The following is a 20818-nucleotide window of genomic DNA, read 5'->3' as shown; positions in this document are numbered from 1 at the left end:
AGTCTCTTCGTTTAAAGCGTTTGCATCTATTAAAGCCAGAGAAGGTTAAACGAGAAAAAGAACGCAACACAAGTACATTTGGAAAACAGATGGATAAAATTAACTGGCAATGTTAATGCAGAATTTAAAGAAAGCATTTGCTACAAAATACAAGCAACTATACTCTAAGATGCTGCTGCAGTATGGTTTGCTAAAGGGATGGGACGAATACATTAGTTACCTATAAGCAGTGCAATTTCCAGGTTTGTATATTTGAACAAAAGCATTAAAATTTAATACTGTTCCTAGACGTCATGACTGCATAGCAAATTAATGGTCGATTGATCTTTAACTGAATCTTGCAGAACTACAGATTTCTGCTCCAGATGTCCAAGCTCTCCTTATAGCATACACTTAGAGCTCTCCTGTAGCATACACTTTTCAGGAGTTTAAGAGTTTGATTTTTGTTACACTGCAAGAATAACAATTCTCCACATTAGGCTATCTGGTCACGTCATCTAATTACTCAGTTTTTACATTCAGAGAAGAACTGAAAAATCAGATTCGTCCCTTCCCTAGCTTCCTGCACACAGAAACAAACAAATTTAGAAGAAATATAAAAGCGGTAAAGCAGTACCTGACCAGAAAGGAGTGGATGAAGGGGGAACAAAGCTGTAGTCTGGAGGAGTTACAAAAGAAAACCCACAGAACAAAGAAGGGGCTTAGAGAAAGAAAGAGAAAAAGAGAGAAGCAGAAGAACATTGAAATATTGGCACAAGATTTAAATAATAGTTTTTTAACTATGTAATTCATTGATAATAAGGAAACTAAGGTTCCCCACTAAGGATGTCTGGAAGGAAATTGACTGTAATAACTAGAAAATTTGGATCTATGATGTAATTTTTAACAATTGCATTTTTCAAGGAATAAGATAGAAAGAAAACAGCCATTTAGGGTTTCAGAGAAACAAATTAAAACTGCAGGGTCTTGCAAATATAACAGTTTTCTTTCTTTTTTTAATTTTGTGCACCCCACTTGAGAAAGCATGAACAAAAGCTTATACACACGCATGAACTCACACACGCATAGGGAGCTCAGAAGCACTAGCCACATGCCCTCAGTTAGGAATATCCCCTAAATAATGATTGAACTGGGGTCTCACAACACGCATGGAGAGGGCTATGTACTGTGCCCTGATAATCATCAACATCAATAGCGATTCCACAGCTTAACCTTATCCTCTAAGGACTAAACAGTATTTCTCGTCTTTGCAGGTTTCACTGATTTAAGAGAAAAGCCTTAAGCAGACAAAAAAGGCACAAGTTTGGCCTAGACAGGACCAACCCACCATCCTGGCCCCTGTAACAGCTTTCTCAGGCAAAAGATTAGATATGCATTTGCTCTATGGCCAGCAAACCTATCTTTACAGGCAAAATTAGACATGAAATGGGCTAATATGGCTTCAAACGGAAACACAGCCTGTTCATTTGTTCTCTGATTTTGTCATTATTTTCACAAAGGAAGGAAGATACAATATAACACACAAAATCTAATAACATCTGGGATCTCTGCTCCTGGCTGCGCCCATGCAAAGGGGAAGCCCAGCCCCAACCTGAGTAAGGATAACGTAGCCTCTGAATGAGGTCCACAAATGTCTATAATTATTGAATAGCAGTGTTCTTTAAAAAATGCAGCAAAGTTATATCCATCACATACAGCGGCTTCCCTGAATTTATTCTTGTGACTGCACATGAAACAAAACCATTTTGCTTCAAAATGCTTATTTGCAGGAATGCACACTAGAGCTATTTTATCCGAGGAACAAGCACAGGCTCCAGGGTGGAGGCAATGGTACAGTTCTGTGCATCCTACCTGGGTGAGGGAAGATGCATTTATGACAATGAGACAGTGAGTATGAATAAAACAAATGGGACTGGAACCATATTTTCATGTACATAATCTGTGGGTTATTGGTTAAAGAACCCTTAAGCGAGCAGCAGTGTAGGTTAGTACCTGTAAGTAAGCACAAAAGAAACATGCTCCAGTGCCCCTGTGCCCTGGGAAGTCCCACCGGCTCCGTCGCAGCGACGAGCCCTTCCCTGCTCTACGAGCGGCCTCTCTGTTGGCCTTTAAGGAGAGGCCGAGTTCTTTCATTTGATTAACGCTTTGGAGGGAACAATTGTTTTATTTTACTTCATCAACAGATGTCTTTTAAACAGTTAACACATCGACTAATAGAACGACCTGGTATAAATAGTTAATGCACCTGCTTCTAGTCTACGAGTGATGGAAAACAGTCACTAATATAGTATCTGACCTCATAGCTCAGGTTACATTAAAATCTACATTTTATCAAGATTCAGGGTTCTCAGTATGACTGTGGTCTACACATCAGCAGACTGAAATAAAGTGCCAAGAACCTTTTTTGTTTTGTTTTTGGTTTGTTTTTGTTTTTTTTAAAGAAGAACCTCTTCCATTTTTGCCTTTGTTTCTGTTCATTAAATGGTTGATCACCCCCCTAACCTAGTGTGAAAATTAGCATTTTTCTGCCTAGAAAAAATAAAAGATCATGCAGCATCTAGAAACGGCTAGAACTGCAAAATTAAGAAGGAAGACTGTATCGTTTCCCCAAAAGTCATCTCAGTGAACTTGCATTTCTACAGAGAGAAAAGTAAATGTCTGACAGCTTTTACAAACATACTAACAGCCTGCAATAAAAATCTAAAGAAAGAGGGTGACTTCTGCTAGATCAGAAGATTGAAAAGAAAATTTGATACTAAAGTGGGAAGCCAAATTAACTATAGCCATAAAATGAAGATTTTATTCTAAAAACTAATGGATATTGAAGGGAGATCAACTTGCTTGAAAACTGAAGATGTTGCAAGGTGATTTATTATGATTCACATCAGAAATAACAAGTAAACTGAAACACCCCTTGATTTTCCTTGCTTTCATGGGTAAATGAAACCATGACAATTTAGAAAAAATCCTTTCAGATTATTCTAGAAAATGAGGTTAATTTCACATTGCCATTCAATTTCATAACCGCTCAAAGACTTTGGCACCAGAAAATGATACAACTCTGTCAAAGTCTATGGTATGTCACCTGACGGCTCTAAGAAATACTCATCTTGTTTATTCTGTGGACTATACATATACTCTAAAGGCCGGCTGTTTTGAATAGAAACAAATCGGTGCCTTTTAAAACATTTCTACTAGGAAAATGGCTTCATTAAAAAATCCAGATACGCAGTCACATGAATAAAATAGTGCAAAACACTGAGTTGAACACTGAATCCTTAACTTCAGCTTCAAACTGCCAAAGCCATTGCGCTCACTAGCCTCAGCCCTGTGCTCGTTCAAATATAGTGAATATGGTGACTACAGTGAACAACAAGAAGTCACACAGCTGCAAAAAAAGGCAGCGTCCCTCTTTCCCCTCAGCTAACTCGCCTGGCCTCCTTTCAGCCACTGTTTTTCTTGCCTTCAAATCAGATGGAAAGAGGTCAAAGACACCAGCTGTGCAGAGGTTCCCACCGAGGGCTGGAGCAACGGGAACGCACGTGTCCGGCCGTTGCCTGGTGAACGATTTGCTTCCTTTCCTAAAGGAATCCTAAGCCTAAGCTTTACCAACCTCATTCCAAATGCAGCCGCGCAGGGCTCCCACAGCCTAGGTGCATAGTTATTCCAACATTGACGTGGTGGAAACTAACAGGACAGCTGTAAAACCGAGCAGCACACCTCGCAGATGGTCTGTTAATCAGGGAAACTTTGCTTAACACACCTCACAGGGACATGCTGCCGCTTTAAAAGAAAGCTGTCAAATCCACTAATCAAAGTGTCATCCGGAGTCAGACTACCTAGGTATGCTAGCGCAGCTCGGGAAAGCTATTAGGTTTTACGTGATGAGCGGCAGAATCGAGAGCTCTGCCAACAGCTTGGCCCCAGAGAAGAGCTGCAGTTCCCACCAGCGCGTTCTGCAGCGTTACAGGGCTGAAACCCCCTCCAGCAGACACCGGCTTTCTAATCCCCTTGACCGTAAGGGAAGTATCCCATATTCATTTCTCTTGCCTTTCCCTATACTGCCTAAAAAAGCTCTCGGTACAGGAGATGTTTTCTTTTGAAGGGGAAGGTAATGAGGATGCACCATGCACGTCTTGTACCCTGTGAAACATGAAATGATGGAGCTAGTACTTCTGCACAGTAGTAAGTTCGGGTACAGTACAGCTAGCTTCCAACTGGCCTAAGAAAGGGAGAAAGGGAGTTGTTCCTGCTCATATCCAGTAATAACCAAAATAAATGCAAAGAAAAAGCAAGCAGGGCAGGCTCTTCATGACAACTGAAGCCTTGATGTTGCAAGGGGTCTAGGAGAGGAGAGCACGAGAGACAAGGAGAGGAAGAGCTGCGAAGGGGGAGTGCAAACCAAAGGTAAAAAGAACGATCGGGACAGACAAATTCACCAAGAGCAGGGGTGTACTGAGATACAGTATAGCAAACTGACAGGACTCCTGGGAATCGGTGAAAGAAAACAGGAATGAAAGGAATAAAGAGGAACTGGGATAGAGACAAAGTAAATGAGATGCACAGACACAGTATTTTCTTACAATAATTTATCCTAAATTATCTTTGCTTTAATTAGGAGGAAGAAAGTCTCTAAAGTTATAGAAATATTATGGAACAAAGACAAGCAAGTAAACACAAGCTAACAAACACAGCAAATGAAAATACCGCAGCCAGCTTCATCATTGCAAAGACTAGACTGGACTCTATGGACTTCACAGCAGTCTTCCTATTGTTAAAATCTCCATTAATTTTTATTTTCCTCTTATTATCTGGTACAGCCATTACCTGCAGAACTGCAAATCTAATATTTGCTATTTGACAGAAACTTTAAATACTTTTTGGAGGCCATGTGGTAGTTCTTTTATCATTAACATTGAACTTTTACGTGTTCTAAAAATCATGCCAACTTCCACTTAGGTCGTAATACGCCAAATAAAGGATACTACATACATTATAAATCTTCTCAGTTTACTTCAAAAAAATTTAAGTGCTATTTAAACCGTACGTTATTTCATTAACAGTTAGAAGCATACAGACCTGCAATAAACTTTTAAGGTTAAAAAGGTGGCATAAAAATAACTATGATACAGTGAATATATGGAGTTTGAGAGATGCATATGGTATTACTGAAAACCTAGTTCACATGGTTACAGTACAAGATTGATTAATTTAAATCCCTTTTTAAGGGTCAGAAACTGTCATGAATACTTATTAACACTTGTAGCTGCATCTATGCAAATGCCTGAAAAACTAGGCAGGATGCAGCTTAATCTCTCACCAGCGCTCCTAATAGATTTTTGAATATCAGGGAGATTTTAAGTTTGGCAACACGACAAGCTTACTAGACATGTTTATAAACCTCACGGCAGATCTGAATCTGCTCAGCTTCAGAAAAATCCTGGCTAAAAGCACTACCATATAATTGGTTATATATCAAAAACGGAAAATTAAGATGTTGAAAGTACCTTGTGCTTTAAATATTTAAATGATAGAAAATAGTAGATAAATATATGATACTCACAGTTGCCACCTGTTCTGTTACTCCTTTGTCCCACTGAGTTTTCAGATTCTTTGTATGGAAATTGGAGAGTAGTATCCAAACTTCGAAAACCTTCTTTGAGAGAGTGGTGCTTGTAGTATTCTATGAGTTCCTATCAGAAAAGGAAAATAACATGTCATTGGAAATGTAATTCACATCCTTTTCAACATTCTGGTGTACAGTCAGTGACAGTTTTATCATGCAAGTAACCTTATTTTACAATGCAACATCCCACAGTGCGCACACACTAAAAAAATCAAGTATCCTAAATATTGACTGCTTGCACACTGCCACTTAGCTTTCCGTGTTATTAAATCCTTGCCCTGAAGTGTAGAGAATATTTATACAGCGAAACCTCATTTTTCATAAATATAATACATATGCCATGCACAATACATATGCCATATTCATATAGTAAAACCTTATGATCAAAGTCAATGCTTACTTGCTCCTTTGAGCCAGGCTGAGTATGCATTTGCTTTTCGGAAGTCAGGCAGAAGGCAAGGTCTGTTGCTTGTTAACTATACCATGGTAACTGTCCTTGTTTTCTCAGATTTCTTTTGCAGCAGTAAGTGATGTCCATCCGTAAATGCATTTATCAATACACAGATCCGAGAGAAGTATATATGTGTATAAGCAGGTAAGCCAACTGCAACCTGATGTGCAGGTACATGGACCATGTAAAAGTCTCACAGCACTGCCGTTAAAATTTGTGCATTTTTTCCAGACAGTACTATATGAATAATCCAGCAGTTCACATTCTCTTTGGGCCCAGTCCAGTAATTTCTGCGTTCCTATATACATTAAGTGGGCTAAAATAGTTTACGTAACCAAGGAGATATGACAAACTGAAGGCAGTTACTTTAGTTTCTACTCTGCAAACGGTAGCAACCATCAAAATCCTGGCAGCTCGTGTTTTTCCTTTGCAGTCTTCAGCTCCTGTCATTGGCTCTTAGATTTGAACTAGTTGTAATAACGTCAACAACCACACTGCTTGCATACAGAGTCTGGAATAAGATTAAAAATGACCAGACAATTCAAAGCAAATATATTCTACTTGAATAATGATCCTTCAATTAGGGAATTTCACTCTTCAGAAATGCAAGCATAAAGCCCTATATTTAGTGTAAACCCTTCACTCCTACCAATAATTTCTCAGTCATTCCACTCCACGCACTAACATTCAGATTTCCAAAACCAAAGTTGGCCAAATCAAGCTTAGGTCCAAATAAGGAAATAGTACTGCAGTCAATCATTTCATTCTAGCTCAATAAAAAAGTTACTAAAGTTATTAGCCTACATCAGCCAAAACAGCTCAGCGATAAGTAATCCCAGCCAACAAAATGACCCTCAAATGATTCAGTCCAAGATCAAGTGCACAAAGCAGAAGCTCCTGAGAGCAGGCGGAAGCCCATCCGCGGGACCGACCCCGGAGCTCCTCTCCTCGCTCCCCAAGCTGCGAGCTCCCAGGCCTCTCAAACCACTTCCGAACCTCAGGAAAATCCACACCTATACTTAACAGTTCACAGTGGCAGACCACCAGGCACTGCAAGCAAGCAGAAACGCCAGGAAAATATGAACTGCTTGGGCTTTGTTATCTGACATTAGCCCAGCAGGCAAGCTACAACATCAGCAGCCAAAGTTGCTTTTACGTATCATCACCGAGTACCCAGGCATTCAAATGACCACGGGAACACACAGGCTGATTCGTGAGCAACATTCAAAGATGGATTCCCTGATAAATGGAAAAAATAGTTAGCATGAAACTTAATTTGGTACCAGTTCAACACCACATAAGTGGTGTAGGAATTACGATTTTTGGTAAAGACAGCAAGAATATCATTTTATTCATTGGCAAAATAAGTGAAATGGTTCCAAACTGAGGGAAAAAAAACACATTGAATCATGAAGTTTCAGTTGTTTTTAAAAACCTTTAACATTCCTCTTCCATGAAAGCAGTCAAAAACCAACTGGCCTTGAAAACATCCATCGCACAGATCACAGCAGCAAACTCGCACGCAGATGGACAGCGGCAGCCCTGCCGGCGCGGACGGCTCCCCCGCGGTCTGCCGCCGAGCTGCCCTCTCGCTGCTCCTTGGCCTGCTTCACACGCTCAGCGCTCTACCTTCTCTTGTGAAAGATTTCCAAACACAATACGAAGATTACGTGCAGGAGCTGTCCTCTCTGGTTGCCTCCGCAGCAACACAGCGCACTGTCACCGCACGCCGTTACTCTAGGTTTCCAGGGCTGCTGCTTGTGCCTCTGTCCCAGGCCTAACCGCACGGAGACTGCTCCTGCTGCCTTCCCTCTCCAGACACGACCACTTTCTCTTGCATCTCTCCAGAACAAAACAGTTCTTCCACAGCATATGCAAACGGTACTTACACTACCGCTTGTCCGCTTAACTCTTAGGGGCAGATTTTATAGTACTCTAGAACTGAGTTACGAATTTATCTAACTGAATGATTCCGCAAGGCAGAACTGGTAGCCATGAGGCCTTTACACTAGAAATTTCTTTTGTCCTTCTCAACTCTCGGCTATAACAGACATTCCTTCTGTTTCCTTTTTGTGTGTGTCCTGTACCTACAGGTCTGATCCTTCAGCTGTTTTGAAATCTCCATCCGTGCATAAAACTGCTTCACTGTTGTAAGAAGACACCTGGCAGCACACAGCCACCGCCGCTCACCTGCCTTGTCAAGACCCTGCGAGCACTCGCGCGTTCTCACCAGCGTCCAGCGAATTACCTGCAGCGTCAGCAGACCGAGCTGCCACCTCCCTCATGCATTTGAGGGATGTGGTGATTTCTGCTGCAGCCAATGCTGAGATCTCAGGGCCCACGGCCCTACCACTACACACCTCCCTGGATTTTAAGTGCCAACGGAAGACACGTTAGAGCGTGAAAACAGCTTGGTGTGTTCTCCATTCAGGAAATTTATGTTCTTCCCATTCTAATGAGCACTTCATTGAATCAGGGGTCGCACAAAGCAGAGATTTCTGCTCGATTCTTTACCACTCACAGGATGCTCTTGCTGTACAGAGTGTCAGAGGTTAAATTAAAATCATTTCTAAGGCATCCCAGTCTTAAAGCTTCTCTCCCTATTCTTGGTTTGTGTTGTCCTTCAATTTTATTTATCGTTTTCGAGTAATTGAAAATGCATGCAGAAAGGCTGCAGTATAAGTGTAATCCAATTGATCGAGCTAAATATAATATATTGAACGAGCTTCCTTTAACTATGCATCAGAAAATGCTTAAGCAGTAAAATTTTACAAATGCACTGAGGTAATTTATTCAGACACCTTGTATTTATGAGTCTAGCCTGAGCAAAATGAACTATCAAGAAATTCTTTCAAATAAAAGTTCAAAAAAGGAGTTTCTTCCCTGTACAGCATGATTCCGATATAAAACTGAAACCTCACTAAACTGGGCTGTTATAACACCATCCTCTTATCCCTGGGGATGAGCTATGCCTACGGCTGGAGCAAAAGTTAATGGGATAGCCCATGTGCTTGTCATGACACTGTCAGGGAGTGAGTGGTATGCTGACCCAGAGTATAAGTTAAAAGTCTCACAGTTGCTTTTATTTAGACTATTTGATATTGACTCCAAATGACTGTTAGTCCAATAAGGTTTTCTGAGGTATCAGCAGTTTAGACACAGCCCCATTCTCCGGACACACGTCTTTGCTCTCCCCCGGTGCACCGAGACCAGGTAGACCAGCTCTCCCCAGTGCTTCTGGGCTCTGCGGCGCAGCTCCACCTTACAACTTCCTCCCTCCAGACCCACACATCAGTGCGCACCGTTCTGCTCCTCTGTGCCCACGTGCATGTGCTGGGCGTGCGGAAGGGAAGGACCTTCACCTAGCACTTTTGGGGACCACTGCCATAAAGAGAAACATCTATGAAGGCAGCAAACTCTGCTTTCAAGATTCAGCAGAACTGCACAGTGGGCTGACGTGTGGGATTCAGACAAATGCCTCCTCTCTTCCACACCACTGCAAGGGACACACTCTCACCTTAAATATAAATATGTAATTTTAAGCATGTTCCACAATCACTTAGAGCAAACACCATAAATATATAAAAAAAAAATCCTATTTGCAAGTATGGACAGGATTCAAATCTCTCAGTCATACAACTTCTGTTTGTAATGCTACAAACCAAAGCACCACACACTTCACCTGCAACAGTTAGGTAAAAGTTGCACATTGTAAAAAGTCTAATCAATGCTTACCATTAAATTTTTAAATTTTCTATTTTCTGCAATGTGAAAATAGCCATCTCTTGTTAAAATCTTGATGTGTTTCACTTCATTATTGTACCTGTGGGCAATGAATAACTTATGAATATAAATGTGCTTTTAATCAGAGGCAATCAATAATTACCTGAGGGCAGACCCCAATAACACTACACGAATAAATTCTTAAGACAAAATGTATATCCATGCCAAAACAAAGTTGACATCTAATTAACCAAATGTATTTATTAAAGTCCAGCTAAAGAGGTAATCTGTATTCAGAAAAAAGTCATGACTAACTGCTTGTTCTAACTGGAAATTCTCATATATTGCTTGCTTTTATATTCACATTGATAATAAACGTGAACATAAGACCCTCAAAAGAATTTGTGCCCATAGCATTTGCGAACACACATTTTATTGAAATATCTGAGATGCAAAGGGCCTCAAACTCCCACTAAAGTCAATGAAAGATTCCTATTCACTTCAAAAAAGCTGAACAAATTATGTTCCAAACACTTACTATTACCCAATATACTAGTCTATCACTTTTGTAGACCTGTTTGCTACGCTGATGTTATAGAACTATTGCTATTTCCTAATATAAATCCTGTCTGATCTATTTTGCCAGCAACTTCAGTTTTCCTATATTGACTATCTGAGAGGCTATGCACGATTGTGTAAGCTGAAACAGAATTTTTTGACTTTCCTTATTGATTACAAATATTGCATTATCTAGGTACAAATGAAAACAGAAGAACTTTCTGTAAAAGTTTGTATCCCACTTACTTAATGCTAATTGCATATTCTCCTGACTCTTTGGTCCTGTGCCGCACCAGGTAAGTGCTATTTACTCTGTTAATAAGTTCACTCTCTGCTTGCAATCTTTCCATTGCTCCTGCAAACCTGTAACACAGAGAACAATAAAAACTGGCTATGATTTTTTCAAAGCTATGCAGATAGGTTTATCAAATATGCAATGCACAGTCCCAGTATTCTGCATGAGACAGCGATCTAAAAATACATCAGTTGCAATTGAGCACCATTTCCAGATTTTTCAATAAAAAAATAAAGCATGAAGAAATTTAGGGGTGGGGAGAAGAAAAAAAAGAAAAGTTCTCATGTATGTGTTTGTTCCATGTTAAGTGAAGCACTTGTGCCTGAGCATTAGCTCAATGACCACTGATTTCAACAGCTCATAAATACGAATGATTTTTCTGAATCAGGGCCTATTCTGAGACTACATGTTAAAAGTTGGCCGGGATCATGTGTTGCAAGTGAAACAACGAAACCATGACTTCCTCGTGGCTTTTTATATCAAAACTGAAAATGCAGGCCCTATCTTACCACTGCATAGACTGGTCCAGGATGTGTGAACCTCCCGCCTTCTGGGGGGATTTGCATTAGCAAAGTGGAGAATCAGCATCTGGTAGTATACTAGGCCAAATATGTTAACTGACACATTAATTTAGTTTTGCTATTTAAACAAACATTTCATAATTATCCATAGCCCCTAAAGACTAAAATGTAATTGATAGACTAAACTTCCATGAGCCTGAAAATTTATTTCAGCCTAATATGCCCAAATTTGAAAGAACTGATGCTAAAGTTGAAAGCTAAGACAAGTCACTGATTCTGCAGCCTCACTGCACAAGCGGATTTGTGCCCTTGCTGTGTCTTGCTGATTTGGGTGGGACTCCACGACAGGCTGCCTGCAGACAGCTATATGCAAGACTAGAGGCTAAAATGTTAATTAAGGAGAGTAGAAGTGACTTAGCTTAAAAGGAAATAATTCCTTATTTTACCTTTTTAGAAAGTAGTCTAACTGCAATCAACATCAGAGGCCACTACTGTCCAAAATTTCACACTGATCACATCACTCTCAATTAGAAAAAAATCTTTAAATAAAAAGAATTTTTTGATTTTTATAGGACTAATCACATCAGGGAGAATGATTTTGGAAGTTTATCACAAAACACAACTGAGCCCTGGCGAGGCCACATCTGGAATGCTGTGTCCAGTGCTGGGCTCCCCAACACAAGAGAGACATGGAGCTACCAGGGCAAGTCCAGCAAAGGGCTATTAAGACAATGAAGGGACTGGAGCATCTCTCACGTGAGGAAAGGCTGAGAGAGCTGGGACTGTTCGGCCTGGAGCAGAGAAGACTGAGGGGGGATTTTATCAATGTGTATAAGTATCTGAAGGGAGGGTGTCAAGAGGATGGGGCCAGACTCTTTTCAGTGGTGCCCAGCGACAGGACGAGAGGCAATGGGCACAAATTGAAACACAGGAAGGTCTGTCTGAACATGAGGAAAAACTTGTTTACTGTGAGGGTGACTGAGCACTGGAACGGGTTGCCTAGAGAGTCTGTGGAGTCTCCATCCTTGGAGATATTCAAAAGTCGTCGGGACAGAGTCCTGGGCAACATGCCATCTCCAGAGGTCCCTTTCAACCTTAACCATTCTGTGATTCTGCAACTTTTACAGCAAGTTTCAGCCTAAAGTCATTTTTTGGTTAAGTATTACAAAACGTTAGAAAATAAAGACTGATCCCAGTGATACGCTCTCTACTAACAAAATTACAGACCAAATGTTAGAACTGAATTAACAAATACCAACTTTACATATGTAACATTTTATATGGCTGGTTATGAAAAATCAATGTTTATTTAGATATGATTCTGAATTCACTTTCCGTAAACTAGAGGAAGTCAGGACTAATGTCTAAATGAAGAAGCATAAAACCAGTGATAGAAGAGGAATGAGGTGCTTCTGCTCTCTCAGAATCACCACCTGCACCTCCTGGAGGTGAACTGAAATCCTCGAGCCCGTTCACACTCCACCTGAGTCCCAGACTGACGGTGGCTGTAGATTTGACACATTGCCCTTTTATTCCACTACAGTCTTTTTAAAAAAAAAAAAAAAAAAAAAAAAGTGGAATTATCCATAAGACAAAATATATTTTATGTTATTCCTTTTGCTTAGTCGCTTAACATGTAAGATCTACTTGTATGCTTCACATTATACTGATCTCTTATTATTCCATTTGAGACCTCTGGGATTAAGACTGCGTAACTATAGACTTGTAAACAAAATGTCAAAAACATTAAGCACATTATTACATCAGAAACGCTTTTAGGCAATGCACAGTGTTGTTTTCCCAAACCATTACACAATGGCTTCTTCAGAAGCCTAGAAAGGTTAAACCAATATAAGTTAGATTGCAACAAACACAGTTGTCTTTCTATGATTGCTTCTTTCAGAGAGATTATTTTAAGACTACGCAAAGACTCACCAGAGCTGGGAAGAGTAGTCTACTGGCTTAGGCACCTGTGACATGAAAAGATACAACAGAATGATGATCAAGATTTTGAGGAAAAAAATGAGGAAAAAGAAATCAGACAAACAAGCTAACTAGTCTGGAAGTCTATTTTCTCCTGAATGAATTAATAAAGTGCAAATTTTCCATACCACTCTGAAAAACATACAGAATATTTTATCTTTTTGCTGCCATAACAGACAAATGCTACAAAATTTGGACCAAGGTTTTTTTATTTAATGGAAGTGTGATGTTTATTTTGACAGTGCCTACACTTATTTCAACCATAAAACAGCCTAATGGTACATATTGTTTAAAAGTATCATCAAAATGTGTAACAAAAAAAAAAAAATCACTTCTGGGATTTTATGGCCTTGAAAAGACAGTCTACTAGAAAATATGCTGTATGATCTCCCAAGAGAGTTATGGCTAACCCATACATTGTATTGTATGACTTCATTCATACCTTTGTACTTAATTTGTGTTAGTTGTGCACTATTTGTTAATAAGCATGAATTTGAAGCTCAATTTCAATTTAAAAAAATGAAGGAAACTAAAATCAGTTTGCAAAATGGGCATTATATGTATACACAAGCATATGCATAAAATAACATTAATTCATGCGCACACACAGTACAGTAATCCTTATTAAAATCAGCATTTTATCTGGACCATCTCACACTGGTGCCTGAGATACTTCAGTATTACCCTACTCTTCTAATACGACTTTGTGAGAAACTTGCAAGGCCCTGAAAAATTGGTACTAGTGGAAGCTTAGCATACATCTTGCAGACTTATAACCTAAGGTCATATATTCTTAGATCAGCAGATGGCAACAATTTTTTCTTCCTCCAGTAAAACCAAAGAAGATCTTATTATTTTTTGGAATCTAATAGGGAAATGATGATAGCAACATTCTTCAAATTTGTATTGATAATATATGAAACGTCTTCAACAGAGATGTCCAAACACAGACCAATTCAGGAAGATATTGTCATACATGCCTACAAACTTATTATAATAAACTTATTAACTGATTCAAATTTAAATGAATCACAACTCCCATTGACTTATATGCTAAATAATGCATAGATAAACGTGGCTGACCTCAGGTATCAGCTAAGCTCTATCAGATCTCTAGACCTCATCTTGAAATGAACAGCACTGATGGGGGGGAACACTACATATTTAGCACATATTCTGTATTCTGCAGTTAAAGTAGCAGCAGTCAAATAGAATGAAAGATTTTAGCATAACATGTCAAAATTGCTATGATATACTCTAACAGTACTGCTGAGGCAGTAAGAGGCAGCCTTTGAGTGGAGAAAAGGGGAAAAGGAAGTGACAAAGCTATTTTTAAGCCAGGATATTATATCCTAGATGACAGTGGACAGTTGGGTTGAAGGAACACACAGAGGACTGTTGATATTTACAACCAATCATGCTGATAACATATAATCCTGCAATCTCCTCAAAAGGGCACAAATTGACTGGAATGCAAAATTACTAAATGTTAGGGCTCTCAACTCCATGCTAAGAAACCTCAATACTAGAGTTACATAAAACACTAATTCAGAATACTTCACTTAAAATACTGGCTAAGTATTTTACATTTTAAATATTACTTAAATACATTCTGAACATTTTTCTCTGGGAAGAGTTTTCAAAAATGTTGCTCCTAGGATTAGGGATTAAGTTAGCATCTCTCCTAATTATTCTTTCTACACAGAAGTAAACAAAATTGCTCTGTTTTTGTGATAGGATAGGGTTTGGGCTAGCTTTAAATTTACTTAAGACCTGACTTCCAGCCCAGCACCATAAGTTTCATTTTCATGAACCAAAATTTGCAGAGTTTTCAATTCTGCCTTTGACATAATGGTCACTCAAACTAGACACATAACACTTGCTTGAATGCCTCTCAAAGACATTTAAGAAAAAAATCTGAATTATACCAGATAGCCCACAAAGTACGTCTTCTATAAATTACAAAGGATACATTAGTGTGAAACTCATTTAATGACTCTGTGATAAAACCAGGGTCACCTACTCGGCTTGCACAATAGTAAATCCATCCAGATGTTACAATAGCCATTAAGTTAGCCTAACTCTTGGGAGAGAAAAAGGAAGAACAGGCAAACATGCATTACTCCCAAAGCGCGTGCGCAGACCAGGGTTCTCAAACAGCGGCGTTCGCAGCGCGCCCGGCACGCACGCCGCTTCGAAACGCAGGAGGCCCGGGAGAGCCATCGAGGCACCACCCCTGCGGCACCGAGTGCCCCTTCCGCTACGGAGGGCGTTACTCAGGCGCCCCTGCTGCTGTTGGCGAGACTCGGGGAAAAGCTTAACAGATGGTGAACACGCGGGAATACTCCCGCGAGACCTGTTTCAGTGAAGCTGACCCAGCAAGGTATCTGAAAGCCGACTGGGCACCTACAAAACCAATCTTCATATGACACGCGATATTTTAATGATACACTTCATCTACAGAAAAACTGCACCTGAACGCTTTGTACCGTCACCTATATGACTAACTAAAAGCAGTATGTGTTTTATCGGCAGCAGGACAAAATGGGCAAAAAAAAAAAAAATCCAACAAACGGAACCACCCCACACAAACATCCTTACTTTGTCAAGTAGCCCTACTTTGGAAAGGGGATGAAAATTCAAAGATGGTTTAGCCCATGCCTCAGAGCAGTTAAATCACAGATGATTAGTCCTTTCCATTAATGTGGAATGCAGTAAGATATACTATGAGCATTGGTCTTTGTCAGGAAAGAGAGGGAAATCAAATATTTATCCAGAGGCTCTTGACTTGCACTGTGCTATATATCCAAAGCCATCAACACAAATGAGAAAACTGGAGGAAAGCTAGGAGGAACCAGATATTACTCATATGGTGCAGAAAATGTCTGCTGACATATACTACTTATTGCAAAGAAGAAAAAATTGTTCATAGGTACAGCTGTGAAAAGTCTGCAATATAGATATTCTGGAGCTCAGCAGTTTTTCATTCAATATTCATTCCTAAAGTCTTTTGATATATGTATTTTATGCTGTTTCTAGGCATTTTTATATCAGCTGGTTGTAAAGACTGTTACACTTAATAATAATAGTAAAAGTTATAGCATGTTAAAAATCTGATTGATGTTTCAGTATCTTTAACTGCATCATTTGTCATAATAAGATGTTTATATTTCACCCTTCCAAGTTAACAGTGGCAAAGCATCCATTTATCTTTCTGGTCCGACCATGACACTGGTTGCTAACATTTCATGAATAATATTTATTTATTCTGTAAAAACGTGTTATTTTCAATCCTCCTCTTAATAGTGTATTTCTAAATTGAGCAGAAAGCAATCTTCACAGCACCCCAGCAGAGTTTGTCCTAAGTATGAATGACCTGCCTCCTCTGGTTTAAAGTATGGTGGTGATTCCTAAACTATTTTTGCCTTTATCAAGACTGTCACTGTATTTATAGCATGTTCCTAAAGCTACTGTCAGCGATATTACAGAATGACTGACCGTGTGGCTTCAAGGACCTAAAGCCAGTCCATAGCAAGCACTGCCCAATGTCCAGCACCACGAGCAAGTGACACCATGGCACAGGGAAATCCACTACTTTTACACTTTAAACAAGGGGAGAAAAAAGTTATGTTCACATAGCACCTTCGTCTTTGTTACGAATCTGTTCCGTCACCCAGTCTAGCATACCCTGTATCTACAAAAATCCTACCCATCCCTCTTCAAACAAAATTCTGAAAACGTAGCTCAATAAAGACACCTCAAGATGTACTAATGTATTTATACTTTAGGATCACATGTATATTTGTTTCAGAAACTAAGGAACAATAAAAGCCTTAAAGGCATATCAAAATGCAGCCATTAATAGCTGATTCCACCTACTTACAATCCATTTTGTGGCATCTTGATTGCGGTAATGAAAGCAATTTTATTAATAAGTCTAACTCTGTTGTGAATCAAGTTAAAGCGGTCTTAAAGCAAACTAAGTGTGATTCATCACTGTATTATTATGGGTTTACATCAATTAATCTCAATGAAGGAAGATATGATAATTTGATGCACAGTGTTACAGAGGGCAGAGAATGAAGGAGTGTGCAGTATTTAAATTAATGCAATCACATCTGTATACAAAACTCATGAGTACATACTATAAATTATTCTTATTGTTATCCTGAATTAATCTTGATTGAGAACAACCCTGGATGAAATAAAGGCAGGTAAGAATTTAGAGAGACAAGGACATTTATCGACCAGTCTGGATTTAAGATTTTCTTTTAGTTTTACTCTTTCAGATTTTTAAACTCACTACTTATGGTGTAATCTCTCTCTCTAACCCAAAGTGACTGAGGAATAGATTAGAAACACAGCTTTCTCACCTTACTGTTGGGGAAGGAAGAAAGTGTACTTTCACATAAAATGTGTTTCTTCTATATTTTAGAAACTCTTTAGACAATTACATTTATTAATATTCCCAAAAGTTAAATCTGCCTCTTGAATATGTTTTCTTGACAGGTACAATTTCAATCCAATAACCAAAAGTATTAGAATGCTGTATTTTAAGCAATACTGAACTTACCAGGAAAACACAAAGGAACTAGAAACAATATGATTCCCATAAGATAAGAAGAATAAAACCCTGGCATAAACTAGGCAATTTTCCTGTAAGATGACAAACAGAATTAAACAATTGTACTTACACATGGGCTAGGTTTTACAGCATCACTTGGGAAGAAGCCAAGCTCTCCTGTCGTTAGATTTCTGCCCTAGAGAAAAACAGAATTTCCTGGTTTTGAGACATAATAGGGATAAATAGTAGATAATACTGTGTGTAGAGGGGTTTAGGACTGTAAAAGTATATCAAAAGAGTCCTTAAAATAAAGCATTATTCTAATAAAATGTAATTCAACAGTAATTTTTTAATTTATATAATTAAGTAATAATGATAGCTGATACACCTGAGAGGTCTGGGAGACAGGATGCAAGACGGGCTCAGGGCTTGGGTTGTAATTCCCAGTTCTGCCAATGACCGCCACTGGACGAGGTCCTCATCAGAGTTAATTCTAATTATCTGCTCTCAAGTCACTTCCTCTGAGCTGCCATCGCTCTAGCGCGAGCCGCCGTGCCGCAACGTTACGGGCCCCAGAGCGACAAGGCCACCGCACAGGACAGCGGTCACAGCGGCCAAGAGTCCTGCTACCCCACGCGGCAACCCGGGGCTGCTGACCTGCCAGCCCAGCCGGTGCGAAGTGCCGCGGCAGAGGGCCTCTGCACGGCGATGCAAATCCCTGCAAATTGGGTGGGCACACGAATACCAACAGCGCTGGAGACTGGCTCTCTGTCTGCGCTGCGTTCACAACCACGTACCGCAGACGGCCCAGCCAGCTGGGCGACCAGCTGCAGCGGCGCGTTCGGCACAGCCTAAGCCGAGCCTTTGCCGCAGCCCGGCGGCAGCCCCCGGCGCAGGACCACCCGCTTGCTCCGGGCTGCTCGCAGGACCCAGCGCACACCCACTACCCAGGAGCCCTGCCTTGCTCGCAGCTCACACCACGTTCGGCTAGTGAACGCCCAGCCCGCGACAGGCGCGCCAGCACAGCCAAGACCCTTCCTCGCGCTAGGGCACGGCCAGCCGTGGCCACCCTGACCACATCTTGCAGAGCAGAGCAGAGCACAGGCCTAAAATTTCCAAACACAGACCTCTAAAATGAAGGCATCAAAAATGGTATTTTGGCATCCGCATGTTGTCATTTATCAGGTTTTCAAAAGCAGGTAAGTGCTTATAATTTCCACTGAACTTAATATACTGACTGTAAATATAATACAGCACGCTTCACAATGACTGAAAGAAAGAGTATTTTTCTAGCATTGTAATCTTGAGAATGACATGTATTTTTATTTCTGACTACATTACTTGCAACATAAAAAAATTAAAAGGAAAAAAATGCTTCATGAACACACATGTCATTTCTTGTTTTAATTCATTTATTCCTGTAACACTAAGTGCATAATTGTACCCTAACATCACCACACAAAATGGAATTCAGCAATTTCAAGCAGGGTGGAGCTGAATATAAAAGATAAAAGCAAGAAGAATTAATGAGGATTCATGAGCAGTTGAGAAAGCTCCTCAAGTGTGATGCCCCAGCACAATGAATGAGTGCATTATTTTCCTAGGGAGACCATTACACAACTTCTCATCCACAGGTGATAACCCCAGAAACCACCATCTTTCTCAAATATATAGAAAAGTGCAGAGGAAGGAGAGGAGACAGAAAAGCACTTAAGCAGTGTTTAAGGTATAATAGGCTAAACTGAAAAAAGAAATCCATGCAAACAAGTGATAGTTGTACATCTGAACCTGTGTTAGCAAAGCTCATTTCTCCTTCTTTCCCACTGTCTACCTCAATATAGGTTGCACACTGTGTCCATTTATTCTGCTTAGTCCCCCGGCGTGAATTCCTCTGAATTACAGACTTTATTTATAAGCAGAGCTCTGACAGTCTCCTGTCTAAATGACCCTTATTTACAACACTGAATCCTATCTGAACAGCAAGTCATCGCCCAGGCAATGTGACCAACCACTGAATAAAATACATTAACGAGAAAGAGCATTTGAAGGAGCACAATTAAACATCATTAGCTTTGTATGTGCCCACACACAATCCCTATTCATGAGAAACATTTATATGAAGTAAGAGAAGCTGAACAAGATGACACATCAGGCAACATATGTCCGTGACAATTAGAGAGGAGCCAAGGATTAAAACTTGATGAGCTCAGGGACAGATCCTTTTGTTACCATCTGACAGTGCAAAGAGGAACATCATTTCAAATATGTTTCAAAGCGCAGCCTCCATGGGGTCGGAAAAGCAGTCTAGAAAGGACACTTACAGGGGTAGCTCTTCCTGTCTTTTACAAAAAGTTACGTGCTCATCCCCAGTCTAGAATCAGAGATACTTTTAGTTTTTGAACATTCGGATGCGTCGGTCTGCATGGCATTATACCAAACTGAGCCATTCTATGGCCTCCGGGAAGAAAAAAAAAAAAAATAAATCCCGCCTGCATTGCAGGCGCTGAGCAGAGCACAGCACGTGCAGAAGCACCAGGCCCAGCGACACCAGGACATAAGCCAGCGTTAGCAGTACCTGTGCCCGGCAGGGTAAGCAGCACGCAGCGCCAGCAATCACCGCTGAAAAACCCGCCAGAGTAGCAAAGATCCCGAGATTAGCTGTGCTCCACGCCAATTAAACCATTACCACAGCGCAGGCATTACAGTGCAGACACATCCAAAGTGAGGAACCCATAATCCATATGCTGTATTTTACTATGTAGGTGCACTCTCACTCTCAGTATTCAGTAGGTAACAAGTCGATGGCACGTACAGCAGAGTCACCTGGATGACACTAAACACTCACTGCAATGAAAAGCAGCACAACACTATGTCAGCGGACAGCCTTACATGAGAGGTACGGCATAGGAAGCACTGTCCCCTAATTCAGATCATCAAGAACATTTGCATAAGCAAGCATCCCACCATCTCCTAAGATGTCACTGCTTGTCAGAAGATGCTCCTCAGTGCAGCTGTGGGACACAGATGTGTCACTTTGCTGGGCTACGAGAGACTAGGAGTGACCTTTACAGACAGTACGCCAAGACCTAAGTGAGGG

At 40.3% G+C, this 20818-nt stretch overlaps 1 protein-coding gene across 2 annotated transcripts in view; it reads right to left on the bottom strand.

The window, feature by feature from the left end:
- VAV3 (vav guanine nucleotide exchange factor 3) overlaps positions 1-20818 on the bottom strand; it is a 172880-nt gene that overhangs the window by 9530 nt on the left and 142532 nt on the right. For both annotated transcript variants that reach the window (XM_064515807.1, XM_064515808.1), the window contains exons 21-25: positions 17852-17917; positions 13110-13144; positions 10605-10721; positions 9813-9900; positions 5564-5693 (exon numbers count right to left, since the gene is read on the bottom strand). In XM_064515807.1, the coding sequence (XP_064371877.1) occupies positions 5564-5693; positions 9813-9900; positions 10605-10721; positions 13110-13144; positions 17852-17917 (436 nt within the window). The remainder of the gene's footprint in view (positions 1-5563; positions 5694-9812; positions 9901-10604; positions 10722-13109; positions 13145-17851; positions 17918-20818) is intronic.

Source organism: Dromaius novaehollandiae, chromosome 8 (genome assembly GCF_036370855.1).
Source record: "Dromaius novaehollandiae isolate bDroNov1 chromosome 8, bDroNov1.hap1, whole genome shotgun sequence".
NCBI classification, from domain to species: Eukaryota; Metazoa; Chordata; class Aves; order Casuariiformes; family Dromaiidae; genus Dromaius; species Dromaius novaehollandiae.
Note: the sequence above shows the minus strand (reverse complement) of the source record. Positions and strands in the feature narration are given on the sequence as shown.